Genomic DNA, 16,121 nt, shown 5'->3' with positions numbered 1-16,121 from the left:
CTCCATGTAGATTTCACATTGGTTCAAGTTGGTTACGTAATTTCACTGTGTTGAACTGTGTTGAAAGCTGCTTGGGTAGAAAGTGACCTCTGTGTGAGCAGGTGTTTTTGCATCACATTACTGATAGATAGATAGATAGATAGATAGATAGATAGATAGATAGATAGATAGATAGATAGATAGATAGATAGATAGATAGATAGATAGATAGATAGATAGATAGATAGATAGATTAGATAGATAGATAGATAGATAGATAGATAGATAGATAGATAGATAGATAGATAGATAGATAGATAGATAGATAGATAGATAGATAGATAGATAGATAGATAGATAGATAGATAGATAGATAGATAGATAGATAGACAGACAGACAGACAGATCTTTATCTTATTTTATGGAACATTGATATTAATTCAGAAGGATTTTTATCCCTCTGTCGTCGGCGTTTCTCTAGAGTCTTTCATCTTACATTACATATTGTCTTGGCATATCATATCTGAAGGGGCCTTTCATAATGATTGTTTAGAGTTTATTTGACTGCATTTCTAATACTATGGGAGTCTAAGCAAGCAATGCAGATCTAATAAATGACTTGGCCTCTGCACTTTTTCTACTTCATACTGCTCTTTAATGGCCATTGCCATGGCTCATGGCTGGAAGGAAAGTGCTGTTCTTTCTTTCACTCTCTCATTCTCTCAATTTTCCCCCTTTTTAGTCAGAAACTGAGTTTTAAGGACCGAGTAAGAATGGCAAGCCCCCGTGGACAGAGCATTAAAAGCAGGCAGACGTCCGTTACAGACAGACGTTCGCCCGGAGCTGAGATCAGCACTGATGGATCGAGTCCTGCCAAGGTCCAGAAGAGTTGGAGTTTTAATGACCGCACCCGATTCAGACCCTCTCTCCGTCTCAAGAGCCAATCACGGTCTACCCCTGAAGGTGAAGCAAATTCTGATTGGAGGATTACATTGAACCACTATGTGCATTGAAAAAAAAGTATTTTTATTCTATGCTGTCTATGTAGTGTAGAAACATAATGAAATTCAAGATTAATTAAGACAATACAAATTAAAATCTGATCATAACCTGTAAAATATTTTTTGTTTTTTGTTTATTTGTTTTGTTTTTTGAGAAAATATGTTCAAATGACAGACTGTGACTAGACCAAAAATCTCATAATTTCAGGAGATAACTAATATAATTACAGTCAATCATGATGAGACATTAGAGAGCTTATTGACATTGTGATAGTAATGGTTATGATATTAATTATCATAATATTTGGTTGTCACTAAAAATAATTTTGTCCCTTTGATTGAGATCATTGTAAATTCAAATGATCCTGACTGGGTCCCAAAGGCCTTTGACTGAATAGGATTAATTCCTTCCTCATTAATTGAGGGGAACTATCTAGTGTACGGCAGATAAACAATAAAAACATTGCACTGAATTAGACAACTCCATCCACTCATTGGACTACACTGCTTAAGGCTCTGTTTACATCCCCTGTGAGGTTAAGACAACTCTTCTGTTGTAAATTATGTATTATGTATAATTCAGACACATTAATGAATGCATATATCAAGGCATGGTATGATTTAGATGTAATCTGAAGTCTTTATACACAGTGGGAAGGCTGCAAGGCACTTGATGTCATATACATTATAAAATCTGAATAGTTTAGTCAAATGGTTAATGAAAAATGATTACCTAACTTTAACTGTATTACTATGCTTGTGTCTTGTACTCTGTTGCTCTGCGGCCTAAGACGTGAAGGCCTTAACAAGCAGGGGCCCCACAACAAAAGCCTACAAGTATCCGCATAGGTTATTTCAATAGTACAGTTCAGACATTCTACTAACTATAAATAACTTTGCAACTGACTCAAATTAATTTGCAACTACATGTCTACCACATGTCTACTTTTTAATCAGTAGTTTGAATATAAATTTTTAATATACAATAACCTGACATACAGTTTAAAGACTTGATTACGTGTATAAAGAGGCCTTTTTGGGGTCTTGTGAGGGACACATGTGCATCCAATAAGTGGGGTAACGTCTGTGAATTCTACAGTCAAGAATCCTTTTGCCTCTAAGCACAAAGTGGGAACCTTCATATTTTAGCCAGAAGCGTATATTCCTTCCTCTATGATGCCCTATGGTTGTAAATATCTTTCTCTTTTATCAGACTGATCGATTGCAGCCTCTCGAGTCAGTTTGTGTGAATTCTTTATGTAGCATAAAGCAAGATGAATCTGCAACCAACACCAATTTTCCTTCTAGTCTCTGGTTTACATCATAGGTGTAGCCATAGATAAATTTTATTGCAGAAATGTGCTTGAATCTGGGTAGAGCTCCCATGGTGTTATCTGTATTGTATAAGCACTCTGAATGATTTAAAATTGTACATACTCTTAGAAATGTATTTTAGTAAAAGTACAATTGATCAATTTCAATTCAAGTTCATTTGGACTGCACTACTTTGTTAGTTTATATGCATTTGCAAATGTTGAATTTTTCCCTCTGATGTTGCTCTCAGATGTTGTTTTGATTAGATCCTCTTTCCCTTTTTTAAAATCGAAAAGTATGAAAATGCTTTATGTTTGCCTTTCTCTTGCTTATTACTCTTCCATTGTTCTCAATTCTTTGAATTTGATGATGACTTTCACATACTCTCTCCTTTCTGACTGACTCTTTATTCTTTAAGTGCTGATGACTTTGGGATTTTCATTGTGTTTGTCACAGGTGAGGCTAACGTTGGTGTCGATGAGGGTTTTGATGAGAAAGGGTGTCATTGTGACATGCCGGCTGAGGACCTGCCGTCCGCACTGAAGACCGTCATCAGAGCAGTGAGGTAGTGATTCTTTACTTCCCTTCATGCTGCAATATTTCAAGTCAAGTCACGTCAAGTTTATTTGTATAGCGCTTTTCACATTACAGATTGTATCAAAGCAGCTTCACAGTATTAAATTAAAATAATACAACAAAGTTTGTTTCAAGAGGAATTTATTGATTGATAAAATTAAATTAAATTAAATATCCCCAAAATATCCCCAACTGAGCAAGCCAAAGGCAACAGTGGCAAGGAACCGAAAAACTCCATCAAGTGACCTAATGGTGTCCTAAAACTCCATCAGGTGACCTAATGGAGAAAAAAAAACCTTGGGAGAACCCAGGCTCAGTCGGGGGCCAGTTCTCCTCTGGCATTTATGAGCTAGAGGCCGGATTGTAGTTTGAACTGTAGGATTATATGAATGCCTGGCTGAAGAGATGCGACTTTAATCTAGTTTTAAACTGGGAGAGCGAGTCTGAGCAACGAACAGTATCAGGAAGACTATTCTAGAGTTTTGGAGCCAAATGTGAAAATGCTCTCCCTCCTTTGGTGGTTCTGGATATCCTGGGTATGACCAAAAGCCTTGAATTTAGTGATCTTAAAGAGCGCAATGGATTATAGGGTGGTAGAAGATCCGTTAAATAGACTGGAGCTAAGCTGTTTAGGGCTTTATAAGTCAGTAGCAATACCTTGTAATTAATACGGAGCTTTATAGGTAACCAATGCAGTGATGATAAAATCGGTGTTATATGATCATATTTTCTTGATCTCGTAAGAACTCTAGCGGCGGCATTTTGGACTAACTGTAGCTTGTTTATTGAGGATGCAGGACAACCAGCTAATAAAGCATTACAGTAATCCAGTCTCGAGGTCATGAATGCATGAACTAACTTTTCTGCATCAGAAACTGATAGCATATTACGTAGCTTAGCAATGTTTCTAAGGTGGAAAAAGGCTGTTTTGTAACATATGAAATATGATTTTCAAAAGACAGGTTGCAATCGAGTATAACACCCAGGTCTTTTACTGTAGAGGATAAAGTAACAGGACATCCTATGATGTTAAAGTTGTATTGTGCGAGGTTTTGTGGGCGGTTTTTTGAACCGATAAGTATTACCTCTGTCTTGTCTGGATTTAATAAAAGAAAATTACGCGTCATCCAATCTTTTATATCTTTAACACACTCTGTCAATTTGGAAAATTTAGCGTTTTCATCCGGCCGTGATGAAATATATATTTGAGTGTCATCAGCATAACAATGGAAACTAATTCCATGTTTCCTTATAATATTTCCAAGTGGCATCATATATATGGAAAATAACAGAGGGCCTAATACAGATCCCTGCGGCACTCCATAGTTAACTGGAGTTATGATCGATTTTTCTCCATTTAAATAGACAAAATGGTAGCGGTCAGATAGGTATGATTTGAACCAGCTTAGTGCTTGTCCTTGAACACCAGTATAATTTTGTAGTCGATCTAAGAGTAATGTATGATCTATAGTATCGAACGCAGCACTAAGATCAAGTAAAACTAGTATTGAGATACAGCCTTGGTCAGAAGCTAAAAGTAAATCATTTGTGATTTTAACGAGCGCAGTTTCAGTGCTATGATGCGGTCTGAATCCAGACTGAAACTTTTCATAGATATCATCTTGTTGCAAGAAAGAGCCCAGTTGCTACAGAGCTACAGGTAACACTTCTTTCAGTAGTTTAGTTGGTATAGGATCTAATAAACATGTTGTTGTTTTAGATGAAGTGATAAGTTTATTTAACTCTTTTTGTTCTATAGTTGTAAAGCACTGTAATTGTTCTTGCGGGGTGATAATTGAAGCTGAATTATAAGGCGCGATTGAAGATTGAACGTTTACAATTGTGGTTCTGATGCTTTCTATTTTCTCAGTGAAGAAGTTCATGAAATCATTACTACTGAACTGTAACGGGATATTTTGTTCGGTTGACGTCTGTTTATTTGTTAGTCTAGCCACGGTGTTAAATAAAAACCTTGGATTGTTTTGGTTGTTTTCTATTAGTTTGCGGAGGTGCTCAGCCCTGGCCGCTTTTAGGGCCTTTTTATAACGTGACATACTGTCTTTCCACGCGATTCTAAAGACCTCTAAAATAGTTTGTTTCCGTTTACGCTCTAAAATACGGGTTTCTCTCTTTAAAACATGCGTAGTATTGTTATACCATGGTGCTTTATTTTTCTCTCTGACCTTTTTTAATTTAATAGGTGCAACCACATCCAATGTTCTAGAGAGAATGGTGCTCATAGTGCTAGTTAGTTCTTCTAGTTCATCTGTTTGTTTGGGTTCAGGCAGCAGCTGAGACAGATTAGATAAGCAATTTGAGAAATTATCTATGGTGGATGGGAGGATTGTTCTGCCTGGTTGATAATGCGACGCCGCATGACATATTACAGCAGTACGTAATATGCAAGTTACCATGTAGTGATCAGTGACTTCATCACTTTGTGGAATGATATCTATATCGGTTGGATCGGTTCCATGTGATATAATTAAATCGAGTGTATGATTAAGACGATGGGTTGGTCCGGTGACGTTTTGCTTGACCCCAAATTAATTTAATAAATCTGTAAACGCAGCTCCTAACGCATCATTTGGATTATCTACGTGTATGTTAAAATCTCCAACAATTAATGCTTTATCGACATTGACTAATAGGTCTGAGAGAAAATCTGCAAACTCTTTTAGGAAATCAGCGTAAGGCCCTGGCGGTCTATATACGGTAGCCAAGGCTAGAGATAATAGGGATGTTTTTCTAACATCTAAGAGCGTAACATTTAGTACAAGCAGAGCCGGATTAACGCAAAGGCAAACTAGGCACGTGCCTAGGGCCCGATTGGCGGGATGGGGCCCAGACAGAGGAGAAAAAAAAAGAAAAAAAATTTACAAATGTCCTATCTACAATTTATTTCAATAATTATTAATTAACTAAAAATAGTGACGATGTTTATCTTAACCATAGACTGTTACATTACTGCAGTTAAACCAATTAATGTGTCCGTTACAACGCGGGTGCCGGCTTCTGAAAGTATGTGTAACGAACGCATCCATCAGGTGCTGCGAGGCAAAAGCATAAGCATACAAAGAAGCACAGCTCGTGATGCAGGTGTGTGAGTTGTCGTCATCTATTTTGGAGTGATTGCAATGTATTCTAAATATAAACTTGTACTGTAGATCAGCGTCATTTCTGGAAAAATCATTCACCGCTTTATTACGAGTTTAAAAGAGCGCGAGCGTCATTAACGTGCCCAGACGCGACGCTTTGAATTTGCGCGTACAATGAATAACATCGCGTCGGGAGCTGACTAGTAAAAAAGCTACAAAATTAAAAGACAAGACGTCTGTATTCTAAGTTAAAAAGCCAACACACTACAACATTTTTAAATGTTTCAAATAAAGGATCTCATATCTATGGGTATATCTTCTAAATTCTGCTGATGATTAGATTATACCCTGACATTACGCCAATAATATCAGTTTATATATTTTTTTCTGCTCAGTAGCGATCGTGTCTTTCTCTTCCACTTGATTTGTGTATAGCATATTTAAGGTAGCAATGCAATATAAAAGCACTTATGCTCATCTACTGAAGTGGGATTCTGGAACTGTGAATAAATTGAATAAAACAGCAAAATAACAACAACAACAATAACATCTTCATTAAACAAAAAAGAGATTACCTTAGATAAAGTTTGATTAATATGTACATACAGTACCGGTAAAAGTCTGGACCCATTACTATTTTTAATGTTTTTGAAAGAAGTTTATTATTATGCTCTACAAGCCTGCATTTATTTGATCAAAAATACAGAAAAAAACAGGAATATTCAGCAAGGATGTGTTAAATATATAAAAAGTGATAGTGAAGACTTTTTAAAAACAACTTTTTAATAATCAAAAATCCTGAAAAAAAGTATCACAGGTTATAAAATAAATATTAAAGGAGAAGTTCACTTTTAAAATGAAAATTCTGTCATCATATACTCACCCTCATGTTGTTTCAAACCTGTATGAATTTCTTTCTTCTGCTGAACACAAAGGAAGATATTTAGAAGAATGTCAGTAACCAGACAGTTTTTGGGTCCCATTGACTTCCATAGTAGGAAAAAATATACTACCTACTATGGAAGTCAATGGGACCCAAAAACTGTCTGGTTACTGACATTCTTCTAAATATCTTCCTTTCTGTTCAGCAGAAGAAAGAAATTCATACAGGTTTGAAACAACATGAGGGTGAGTATATGATGACAGAATTTTCATTTTAAAAGTGAACTTCTCCTTTAAGCACCATTTCTAACATTTGATAATAAATCAGAATATTATAAAGTTTTCTGAAGGATCATGTGACACTAAATTCAGCTTTGCATCACAGAAATATAAAGTATAGTAAAATAGAAAACCATTATTTTAAATTTTAATAATATTTCACTATATTATTTTTCTGTATTTTTGATCAAATAAATCCAGGCTTGATGAGCATAAGAGACCTCTTTCAAAAACATTAAAAATAGTAATGTGTCCAAACTTATGTACTGTGTAAGTAAAAATATACTGCTTTTAAAATTAAATGTTGTATAAATAAAAAGGTTAGGAATCATATTTGTTTCAAGTGTTTTTTTATTGTGGGTGGGGGGCCTCCAACATGAATTTTGCCTAGGGCCTCCTAATGTCTAGAACCGGCCCTGAGTACAAGTACTTCAAATGAAATAAACTTATAACCCGTTTTCTGAGTAAAATTTAGAATATCTCTATAAATGGTTGCAACACCACCGCCACGACCAATCAGACGGGGCTCATGCTTATAACAGTATCCAGGAGGAGTAGACTCATTAATACCGAAATAATCATTTGGTTTAAGCCAGGTTTCAGTAAGGCAAAGTACATCGAAGCTATTATCTGTGACTATTTCATTTACAATAACTGCCTTAGGTGTGAGTGATCTAATGTTTAGAAGACCTAGCTTTACAAATAGTTTTTGTTTACTAATAGCAAAATTTTCTGTTTTAATAACAATTAGATTTTTCCTAGATCCTGCAGTAGATTTATTATTTGATCTCACTAAACGAGGAATAGACACGGTTTCTATGCAATGTTCTACACTAGTATTTATATCAGTTAAATTGGTGCAGCAGAGACTATGATTTGGACTTTTGGTTACTAGTCAGTATTTCAGAGCTCTGAGACATTACAATTAAAGCTCAGCATTTCATGAGCTATCAGTGATTATTGAAATGAATTCACTAAAAGTTTTAGCATATAGTATCAACCAAAGATAATTCAAAGCTATAAATATTTTTGTGTCCTGTATGCATGATAAATGTTTTTCAATCAATTGTGTTAATTCTGTGCCATTTCAATTTGACAAACCAAACGTTGACTGACAGGGAACACATGCTATAGGATCGTTCGCACCGAACGATACGATTTAACGAACATTTTATGGTCCTACGCCTTCCACAGACGACATATATTTATAAAAATACGTTTAGACCGCTTAACAGAGTGATTGCTATCAGGATATGAGGAGACATTCAACCAGCATAACAAAACATGTTTCTGCAGAGAATCATCTACGGCACCTTTAATATTAATATCAACCATGACACTGACACAACCAATCAACCATGCAGACCATGCAACTTCTTTTAGTGTTTTGAAATAATAACTGCTTACAGCAAACACTGAACCAGAGTATTTAAATGTTGACCATGCAATCTCATTGGCTGCAGGATTAGCAGGGACCAATCAGCTTGTGCCATGCAGTAATTATGTGATTACTTGCAGTTTCATGACTAAACTAGACTTATATATATATAAAATAAGCAGAAACAATGACATGGAAAGAGAGACGGTTAGTCTCTAAGCAGGTTAGTCGTACAACATTTGTTTTTATGACAACGACCACCGGTACAACCTATTTAAATCCACGATTAGCTCAAAGTAACTAAACTCAAAATTGCCTGGCTCGCTGCTTAAACCTGCTTTATGGTACAGGCTCAAGCAAACTCAAAAATGGCAATGATTTAACAGCACCACAAAGCCACAGAGTTGACACTTTTCAGGGAAATCAACCTACAAAAGGTTTACTTAAAACCTGTAGCCTAAGCTGAGATAGGAGAAAGTATTTTAACATAAATACACAAAACTGCACACATCACCTTTAATGAATTGTCGGCTTGTCAGTCTTATTTAATTATTCTCACAGTCACTGTGAGCATGAGATGAATCAGCGGATCATCTCATTTCTCTAATTTCACTTTCAAGAAAGAGTACTGTCATCCACACACTTCACATATCAAACACGCAATTTTCTTTTTCTTTTGTCTAGTAGGTGAGGGTCAGTGGCAAGATGATTTCTATATTGACAGGATGTGCTCATCTTTTCCAGCCTCTCTGTTTTGCTTTTATAATGAGGAATGAAAAATGTTCTCAGTCTTCTATAGCGTGTCCCGCTTGACTGAATATTCCAGCCTGTAGCTGAAGTGCTTTGGTAACCCTGTAGCTTTCAGCTGGGGCCTGGTTGGACCCTGACGTTTATGTGATGCCAAGCTCAGGCTTTCCCAGGGTGTTAGATTTGTCCATGCTGTCATTTGGTCACCTTAGTTTTCAGAAACATTGCTGTGGTCATGCTGAGTCAACCCAAAATGCAAATCAATTGTTTCAAGACATTGTTTCAGTTTTTGAATTGTTCCGTTAGATAATTTAGATGCTGAGAGTACATCAATTCATCCTTTACTATTTCACTCAGAACAAGAAGACAAATTGGCACATAAAATATCTGTGCTGTCATATTTGTTTTGAGCTGTATACTCCTTAATAAAAGTATAATATTATCATATGGTTCTGCAGGATCATGAAATTCCATGTGGCAAAGAAGAAGTTTAAGGAAACTCTACGCCCATATGACGTGAAGGATGTAATAGAGCAATATTCAGCCGGTCACCTAGACATGCTCTGCCGAATTAAGAGTCTGCAAACAAGGTAAGACAAACCAACTACTGTCTGAACATGTTTTTCCTTATATGCAAACTATACACTAACATTTAAAAGTGTGGGGTCTGGAAAATGTATTTATTTATTTTGACAAGAAATTAATACTTTTATTCAGCAAGGATGCATTAAATTGATAAAAAAAAAAGTGACAGTAAAGACATTTATAATGTTACAAAAGATTTCTATTTCTCTTCCATCACCGAATCCTGAAAGAAATGGTATCACAGTTTTCACAAAAAAATATTAAGCAGTACAACTGTTTTCAACATTGATAATAATAAGAAATGTTTCTTGAGAACCAAATCAATGAATGAATTTAGATCAGCATATTATAATGATTTCTAAAGGATCATGTGAAATCAAAGAGTTTATTAGTGGCCACTTTTATGACCTCTACATCATATTCACACTGGTATGTCTGGTTCATATTAATGCCATCATGTCACATGTGTTCTGATGGCCCGAGGCAGTGGTTCTCCTTGGTCATATATGGGTCACTGGGTGGTGGTGGGGAAGCCCTGAGGTTCTGCCAGACAATGCGATGTTGAGCGTTTAAGAAGCTATGTATCATTATTGCATATCATTATGTACCATTATTCATCATGGTTATAAACATTTTCAACTCAAAACAATCCCTGCTCTCAAATATGTGCACTGAAGTGCTGTACACAGTATGGAAAAAAATTCAAATGTGTAGAACGTCTGAATACTCGCTATTCTTGATCGACCTGCAAATTTATGGAAGTAAAATAATGACTAAATGTCTTTGAAACAAAAAACCATGTTGAATTGCACTTATAAAAAAATTAATAAAAATGGTTTCATTAACAATGCTTGCATTTTTGGAGGCTGAAATTCAGCAGGGTTGTATTTTTAAATTGTTAATATTAAAATGAAAACATTTCCTACACAATATCATTATTAAAAATGTAAGAATCTGTATTCTCCTTCCAGACTTAATTTCCAAAATATTCATTCTGTTCAAATCTCACCTATAATATTCGGCAGGCAATTTTCAGTCCATTTTATTTCGCAGCGGGTGATGACATTGACCAAAACAGTCATTCATTCATTCACAAAAACGTATTTACAGAAATGGAGCAAGCGGTAAGTATATGTTATGATTATCATGCCAGTATATATACAGAAGGACACGAAATCTGCGTTTACGTTGAATTAAAAGTCTTCACGATTACTCTTATGCCCGTGTACATGTACAGGTAAGCAATATTCTCCACCGCAAAGGAGATATAATGTTATTCACCATGCCGCTGATGTGCAGACCAAACATTACATCTGAAAAAGACTGTAAATCAGTTTTTGTGAATGAATGAATGAATCTACCTGTTGTTTTGGTCTTTGTCATCGCCCTCTTGTACCACCTGCTGGTTTGGTGGACTGTGTATGCAATGCTTTTTTTCCCTTTTTTTTTTTATAAGTGCAATTCAACATTTTTGGTTTGTTTCAGAGACATTAGTCATTATTTTATTTCCATACAAACAATATTCAAATGACATATTGCATCTACTGAGCTTCTGAAGTGTGCAGTAAGTGGACACTTTGCTATCCTGAGACGAGATGCAGTCTACATTTAAAAGTAAACAATTACAACAAAAAGGCAGACAATATGTGCCAAGCGGCTCTTTTTAAGCCATTTTTGTCTTTATAAGCATCATAGTTCTTATGGGCAATTTATTTTTATTTTTTGCTTCACTGAAGCCTATAGTGAAGTCAAATGATCAAGGTTTCAATGTGAGACTAGTGCCACCATGTGACCAACACCGGATATTACAGTTTATGACATTCTTCATAGACTCTAAATTAACAAATCAAATGAGCTGTGAGTCTATATATTTTTGAATTCTTCACTGTATATTTCAGTGTACAAGATACATAATGAATTCTGATCTTGAATCTGGTAGTAGCCTACACTTATAGTAGCAGTTAAGTGTCATGGGATTTGTTGTGGGTAAGATTTTTTAAAGGATGCCAGTGACATATTGTGTTTAAAAAAAGTTTTTTTTGTTGTTGTTTTTTTTTCAGTTCTCTGTCTACTTATTGGGATGTAAATATTCATTTCTTTTCACACATTTCATTCCTGTATCTTTCTGCACATGCCTCTCTCTCACTTTCAGGGTGGATCAGATTCTTGGTAGGGGCCAGATGCCTGTGGATAAGAAGGTCAGAGAAAAGTTGTTATCTGATGGAGACATTCTGGAAGATGTGAGCATGTTGGGAAGGGTGTGTAAGGTAGAGAGACAGGTGAGAATAGAGACACTTGGTTAAACAATGCATTACACAATACAATGTACATTGAATCATTCCATCTCATTGAGTCCTTGACAGCATGAGACAGTTTGTTGCTTCAACTATGGGCAGTTTTAGCCCTGTGGAGGTTTAGAAAAAAAGTATCTTACAACACACTTTTCTTTTTTTTCTGAAAGTAATGAGTCTCATTTTTTTTTTTGAAAGATTACTTGTGTTTAAGAACATTCTGGGGTGAAATTGATGGCGCTAGAAATTACTTTTAACATTTTTATCGTAAAATGGCCGACTCCTCAGTCGTGATAAGGCTTTTTTATAGTTTGTGTTTTATGTATACTAAATACACACAAACATATAAAATGTATGATTCACAGTTTTTGAATGGAAATGATTCACAATATACATTATAATTATCCTGTTCAGAAAATTGCCACCTTGGAATTATAAGGCTCTATTCGCATTCTGAGCAGTTTTGATATATAGAGCTTTTGCATTCCACTCGACTTTGTAGATATAACCTTTTTTGTTTTCTAAATGAAAGGTCCCAAAATGTACACAACATTAAAAACAAAACATCACATAATGTTAATAAGTGGTCACATAATAAGAATATGTGAATAACTAAATTTGGACAAAAATGTCAGATAGAACCTTATAATTCCAAGGTGATGAATTGTATTAACTTTTTTTTATTATGTCATTGTCTTATGTTTTGCTGTTTGATTTGATTGTCATATTAAACATAATACTATTAAACCAGTGGTTCCCAACCAAGGGGCCAGGGTCCAAAAAGGGAACTCAGCACAATTCCAAGGGAGCCTCAGGATGACTTAACAGCATTGAAACTAATAAATTATTATTAACATATTAAAAAAACCTACCTAAATTAAAGTGCTAAAAGCATGTAAAATCAAGATCAATCTTTTTTTCCCTTCTAACTATTGTTTATATCGAGAAACATACAGTTCTTTAAACTTCTAGAATCTCAAAATGAATCATGATTAATTTAATATATCAATAGTCCCAGTTTCTGTCAATAAAAAAGTTTGAGGAAAAAACAGCTTTCTATCATGAGAACTCTCTAAATAGATTAGCATTGTAATGGACATGGCAATGTTAAGGAATTTGGTATTGGCAGAATAGATCTGCTATGACGATGCTGCTGCTGCTGTTGTTGATTATTGCAATACATTCACAGACAAGCTGCTGTGAACATGTAAGACATACCGCTGCTGCACAAATGTGACCCTGGACCACAAAACCAGTCTTAAGGGTATTTTTTTTTTTATTGAGATTTATACATCATCTGAAAGCTGAATACATAATCTTTCCATTGATGTATGGTTTGTTAGGAAAGGACCATATTTGGCCGAGATACAATTATTTGAAAATCTGGAATCTGAGGGTGCAGAAAAATCGAAATATTGAGAAAATCGCCTTTAAAGTTGTCCATTTCTATTGGCGATTGTGCTGCATCCATTCACAAAAATAAATGTTTTATATATTTAAGGTGGGAAATTTACAAAATATCTTCATGGAACATGATCTTTACTTAATATCCTAATGATTTTTGGCATAAAAGAAAAATCTATAATTTTGACCCATACAATGTTTTGTTAGCTATTGCCACAAATATACCCGTGCAACATAAGACTGGTTTTGTGATCCAGGGTCACAAATAGCATATATGAAATGACCTGTAGCACATCTGCACAGGTGGAACTGGGGGAGGTGGAGGGTTTATGATTGCTGTAAGCAATCACAGAACCAAACTATTTAAATGTTGAGCAAGCAAGCTCATTGGCTGCAGATGCAACTGAGACCAATTGGCTTGTGCCATGTAGTAATTGATGTGGTAGCTAGCAGATAACAATCTATCATCAAGAGTTTTGTGACAGAACTAGATATATGGCCTTTGAGTCAAAAGGTTTAGAACCACTGTATTAAACATAACATAAACATAATGTTTTCTGACAAAATATATTTCTGTGTTCCATATATCATGTCTATAGGTACAGTCTATTGAAGCTAAGCTGGACTCTTTGCTGGACATCTACCGGCAGGTTTTGCAGAAGGGTTCGTCCTCTGCCCTCACTCTCTCCTCTCTTCCTCCTTTTGGGTTGGAGGAGACGTCAGACTATCAGAGCACTATCCTCAGTAAAGATCTCTCTTGCTCCTCCCAGGTCAGTCAGTCCATCTGTGGCAGTCATCCCAGGGCTCTCCAACTAATATTAGCCCCCAATGAACACAACCTCAACCAGAACAACTCCACAACATCTTCCCCAGGGCTCAATCCAGCCTCTGCCTCCCCTTTTAACCCATCAACCTTCCAGGTTCCTTCAACCCCATCCATGGAGTGTCCATCAGCACAAGGCAGTCCATCTCAAATCCTCAGTGCCAACAGCTTTCACTCCTCTGTAAGCCACTTTCCATACGTTGGTCAACCAGCTCCACCTCTTCCACCCACAGCCTCTTCAAAACTTCAACTCTCCACTGTTCCTCCACAACCAGGCCATGCCCGCAGCATGGTACCCTCTAGGTCAGACTCCGCCGACTACGCCAAATCCTACTTTAGAGGAGTTGGGATAGACTTTGGACTTAACTCTAGTATGGGCTGCAAGCTTCAGCAAAAAAACAGACCAAATGCTAAAGAAGACAGTTCTTGGAGGAGACATATAAGCATGGATGCAGAGGTGGAGATGGACCCCCTTGTTCCAGTTTCGCCTCTTGTCCCGGTTCAAGGCCAATGCAGTGAAGATAGAGGATTGGGGAAGTCCCTCTCTGTGCAGGACCTCATGCAGCCCGCTCTAGAGGGTCTGGACATGCATTCTAGTCAGGCTAGTTTCTCCACTAGTGTTAGCAGCAGCCAGGACTCTTCAGCTGGGGGCATTGAGATGGGAGTAGCGGGCTGGGGAGAAGCTAATCTCTTCATCAGCGATAGAGACCTGGAGGTCTCAAAGACACATACTCAAGGGTTTGACTTACTTTCTCAGCCCCCGATTGATGTATCCTACTCCTCGGAACTGCTTAGGACAAGTACTACAGCTGGTGCTAGTCACAACCTAGCACATGGACATTCACCCAATACGGACAGCAATGAGACTATGAATATGCCACATGTTCGACTAAAATAACTCAATCTCTAAAGTGTTCTTAGAAACCCCCTCTGATGGAATGAAACTTTGATACGAGAGCTTATTTTATTTTGTAGTTTTTTTGTATTTTTATGAGGAAAAAGTACATTTAGATAATTTTTTTACATGTTTTATTCGTTTGGTTTATTTAAAAGAAACAATTATGATTTTGTATCGTCACCGTACATGACATATCATAGCATGCATTGTTCTTTTTGAAATGTACTGTAACATTTTTTTTAAAATCTTATAGAATTAATTAAGATTAATAATCAACCTGCTGAAATGATCAAAATCATAGATGGCATGAACTATTCACTGGACTGCATGAACACTGCATGTCTTCAGCATACAGAAACACAGTCTCGTTTAAAAAAAGCCTTGTCAACCCGAAATTTACAACTTGCCTAAAAATAGATAAAAATGGTCAGAACATATTTTTCTCTTTCTGAATTTATCATATTGTATTAAAAGGTCATTCACTTTTCTTATGTAAAAAAAGTGCCAGAAACTGAAGGAAACTGATGCTGCTGAAAATGTTACAGTTTTGATAAAGCAAATTAAATTTTGAGAGAAGCACCAGATAGTTTCCATACTACATTAGTTGCTGTTTTTGTAATAAGTTCTGATCACATCGCAGCTACAGCCCAACTTAATTACAGCTCCAGCTCCTACCTGTTAGTTTTGTGAATATAAATTATTATTAACAACAATAATAAAATAGCAATTATGAATCATTTTAATACATTGTATGTATGTGTGTGATTTATCATAATTCAAAATAAATGTTATTTTATTTTGTTGTTAATTATAGATTGTAATATTTGCTAATAGTTATATTTTTATAGTCATTGTTTTCATCATTT

The 16,121-nt window shown here is 35.9% G+C and overlaps 1 protein-coding gene across 1 annotated transcript in view; it reads left to right on the top strand.

The window, feature by feature from the left end:
• kcnq5b (potassium voltage-gated channel, KQT-like subfamily, member 5b) overlaps positions 1–16,063 on the top strand; it is a 125,773-nt gene extending 109,710 nt beyond the window's left edge. Inside the window, exons 10-14 of the mRNA XM_082164750.1 lie at positions 722–942; positions 2,751–2,859; positions 9,713–9,844; positions 11,992–12,118; positions 14,134–16,063. Coding sequence (XP_082020876.1) covers positions 722–942; positions 2,751–2,859; positions 9,713–9,844; positions 11,992–12,118; positions 14,134–15,255 — 1,711 coding nt within the window. The 3' untranslated portion in view covers positions 15,256–16,063. The remainder of the gene's footprint in view (positions 1–721; positions 943–2,750; positions 2,860–9,712; positions 9,845–11,991; positions 12,119–14,133) is intronic.
• Positions 16,064–16,121: the final 58 nt, after the last annotated feature.

The sequence above is a fragment of the Leuciscus leuciscus genome (genome assembly GCF_965113295.1).
Source record: "Leuciscus leuciscus genome assembly, chromosome: 3".
In the NCBI taxonomy this organism is placed as follows: domain Eukaryota; kingdom Metazoa; phylum Chordata; class Actinopteri; order Cypriniformes; family Leuciscidae; genus Leuciscus; species Leuciscus leuciscus.
The sequence above is the reverse complement of the archived record's forward strand: the minus strand, read 5'-3'. Positions and strand labels throughout refer to the sequence as shown.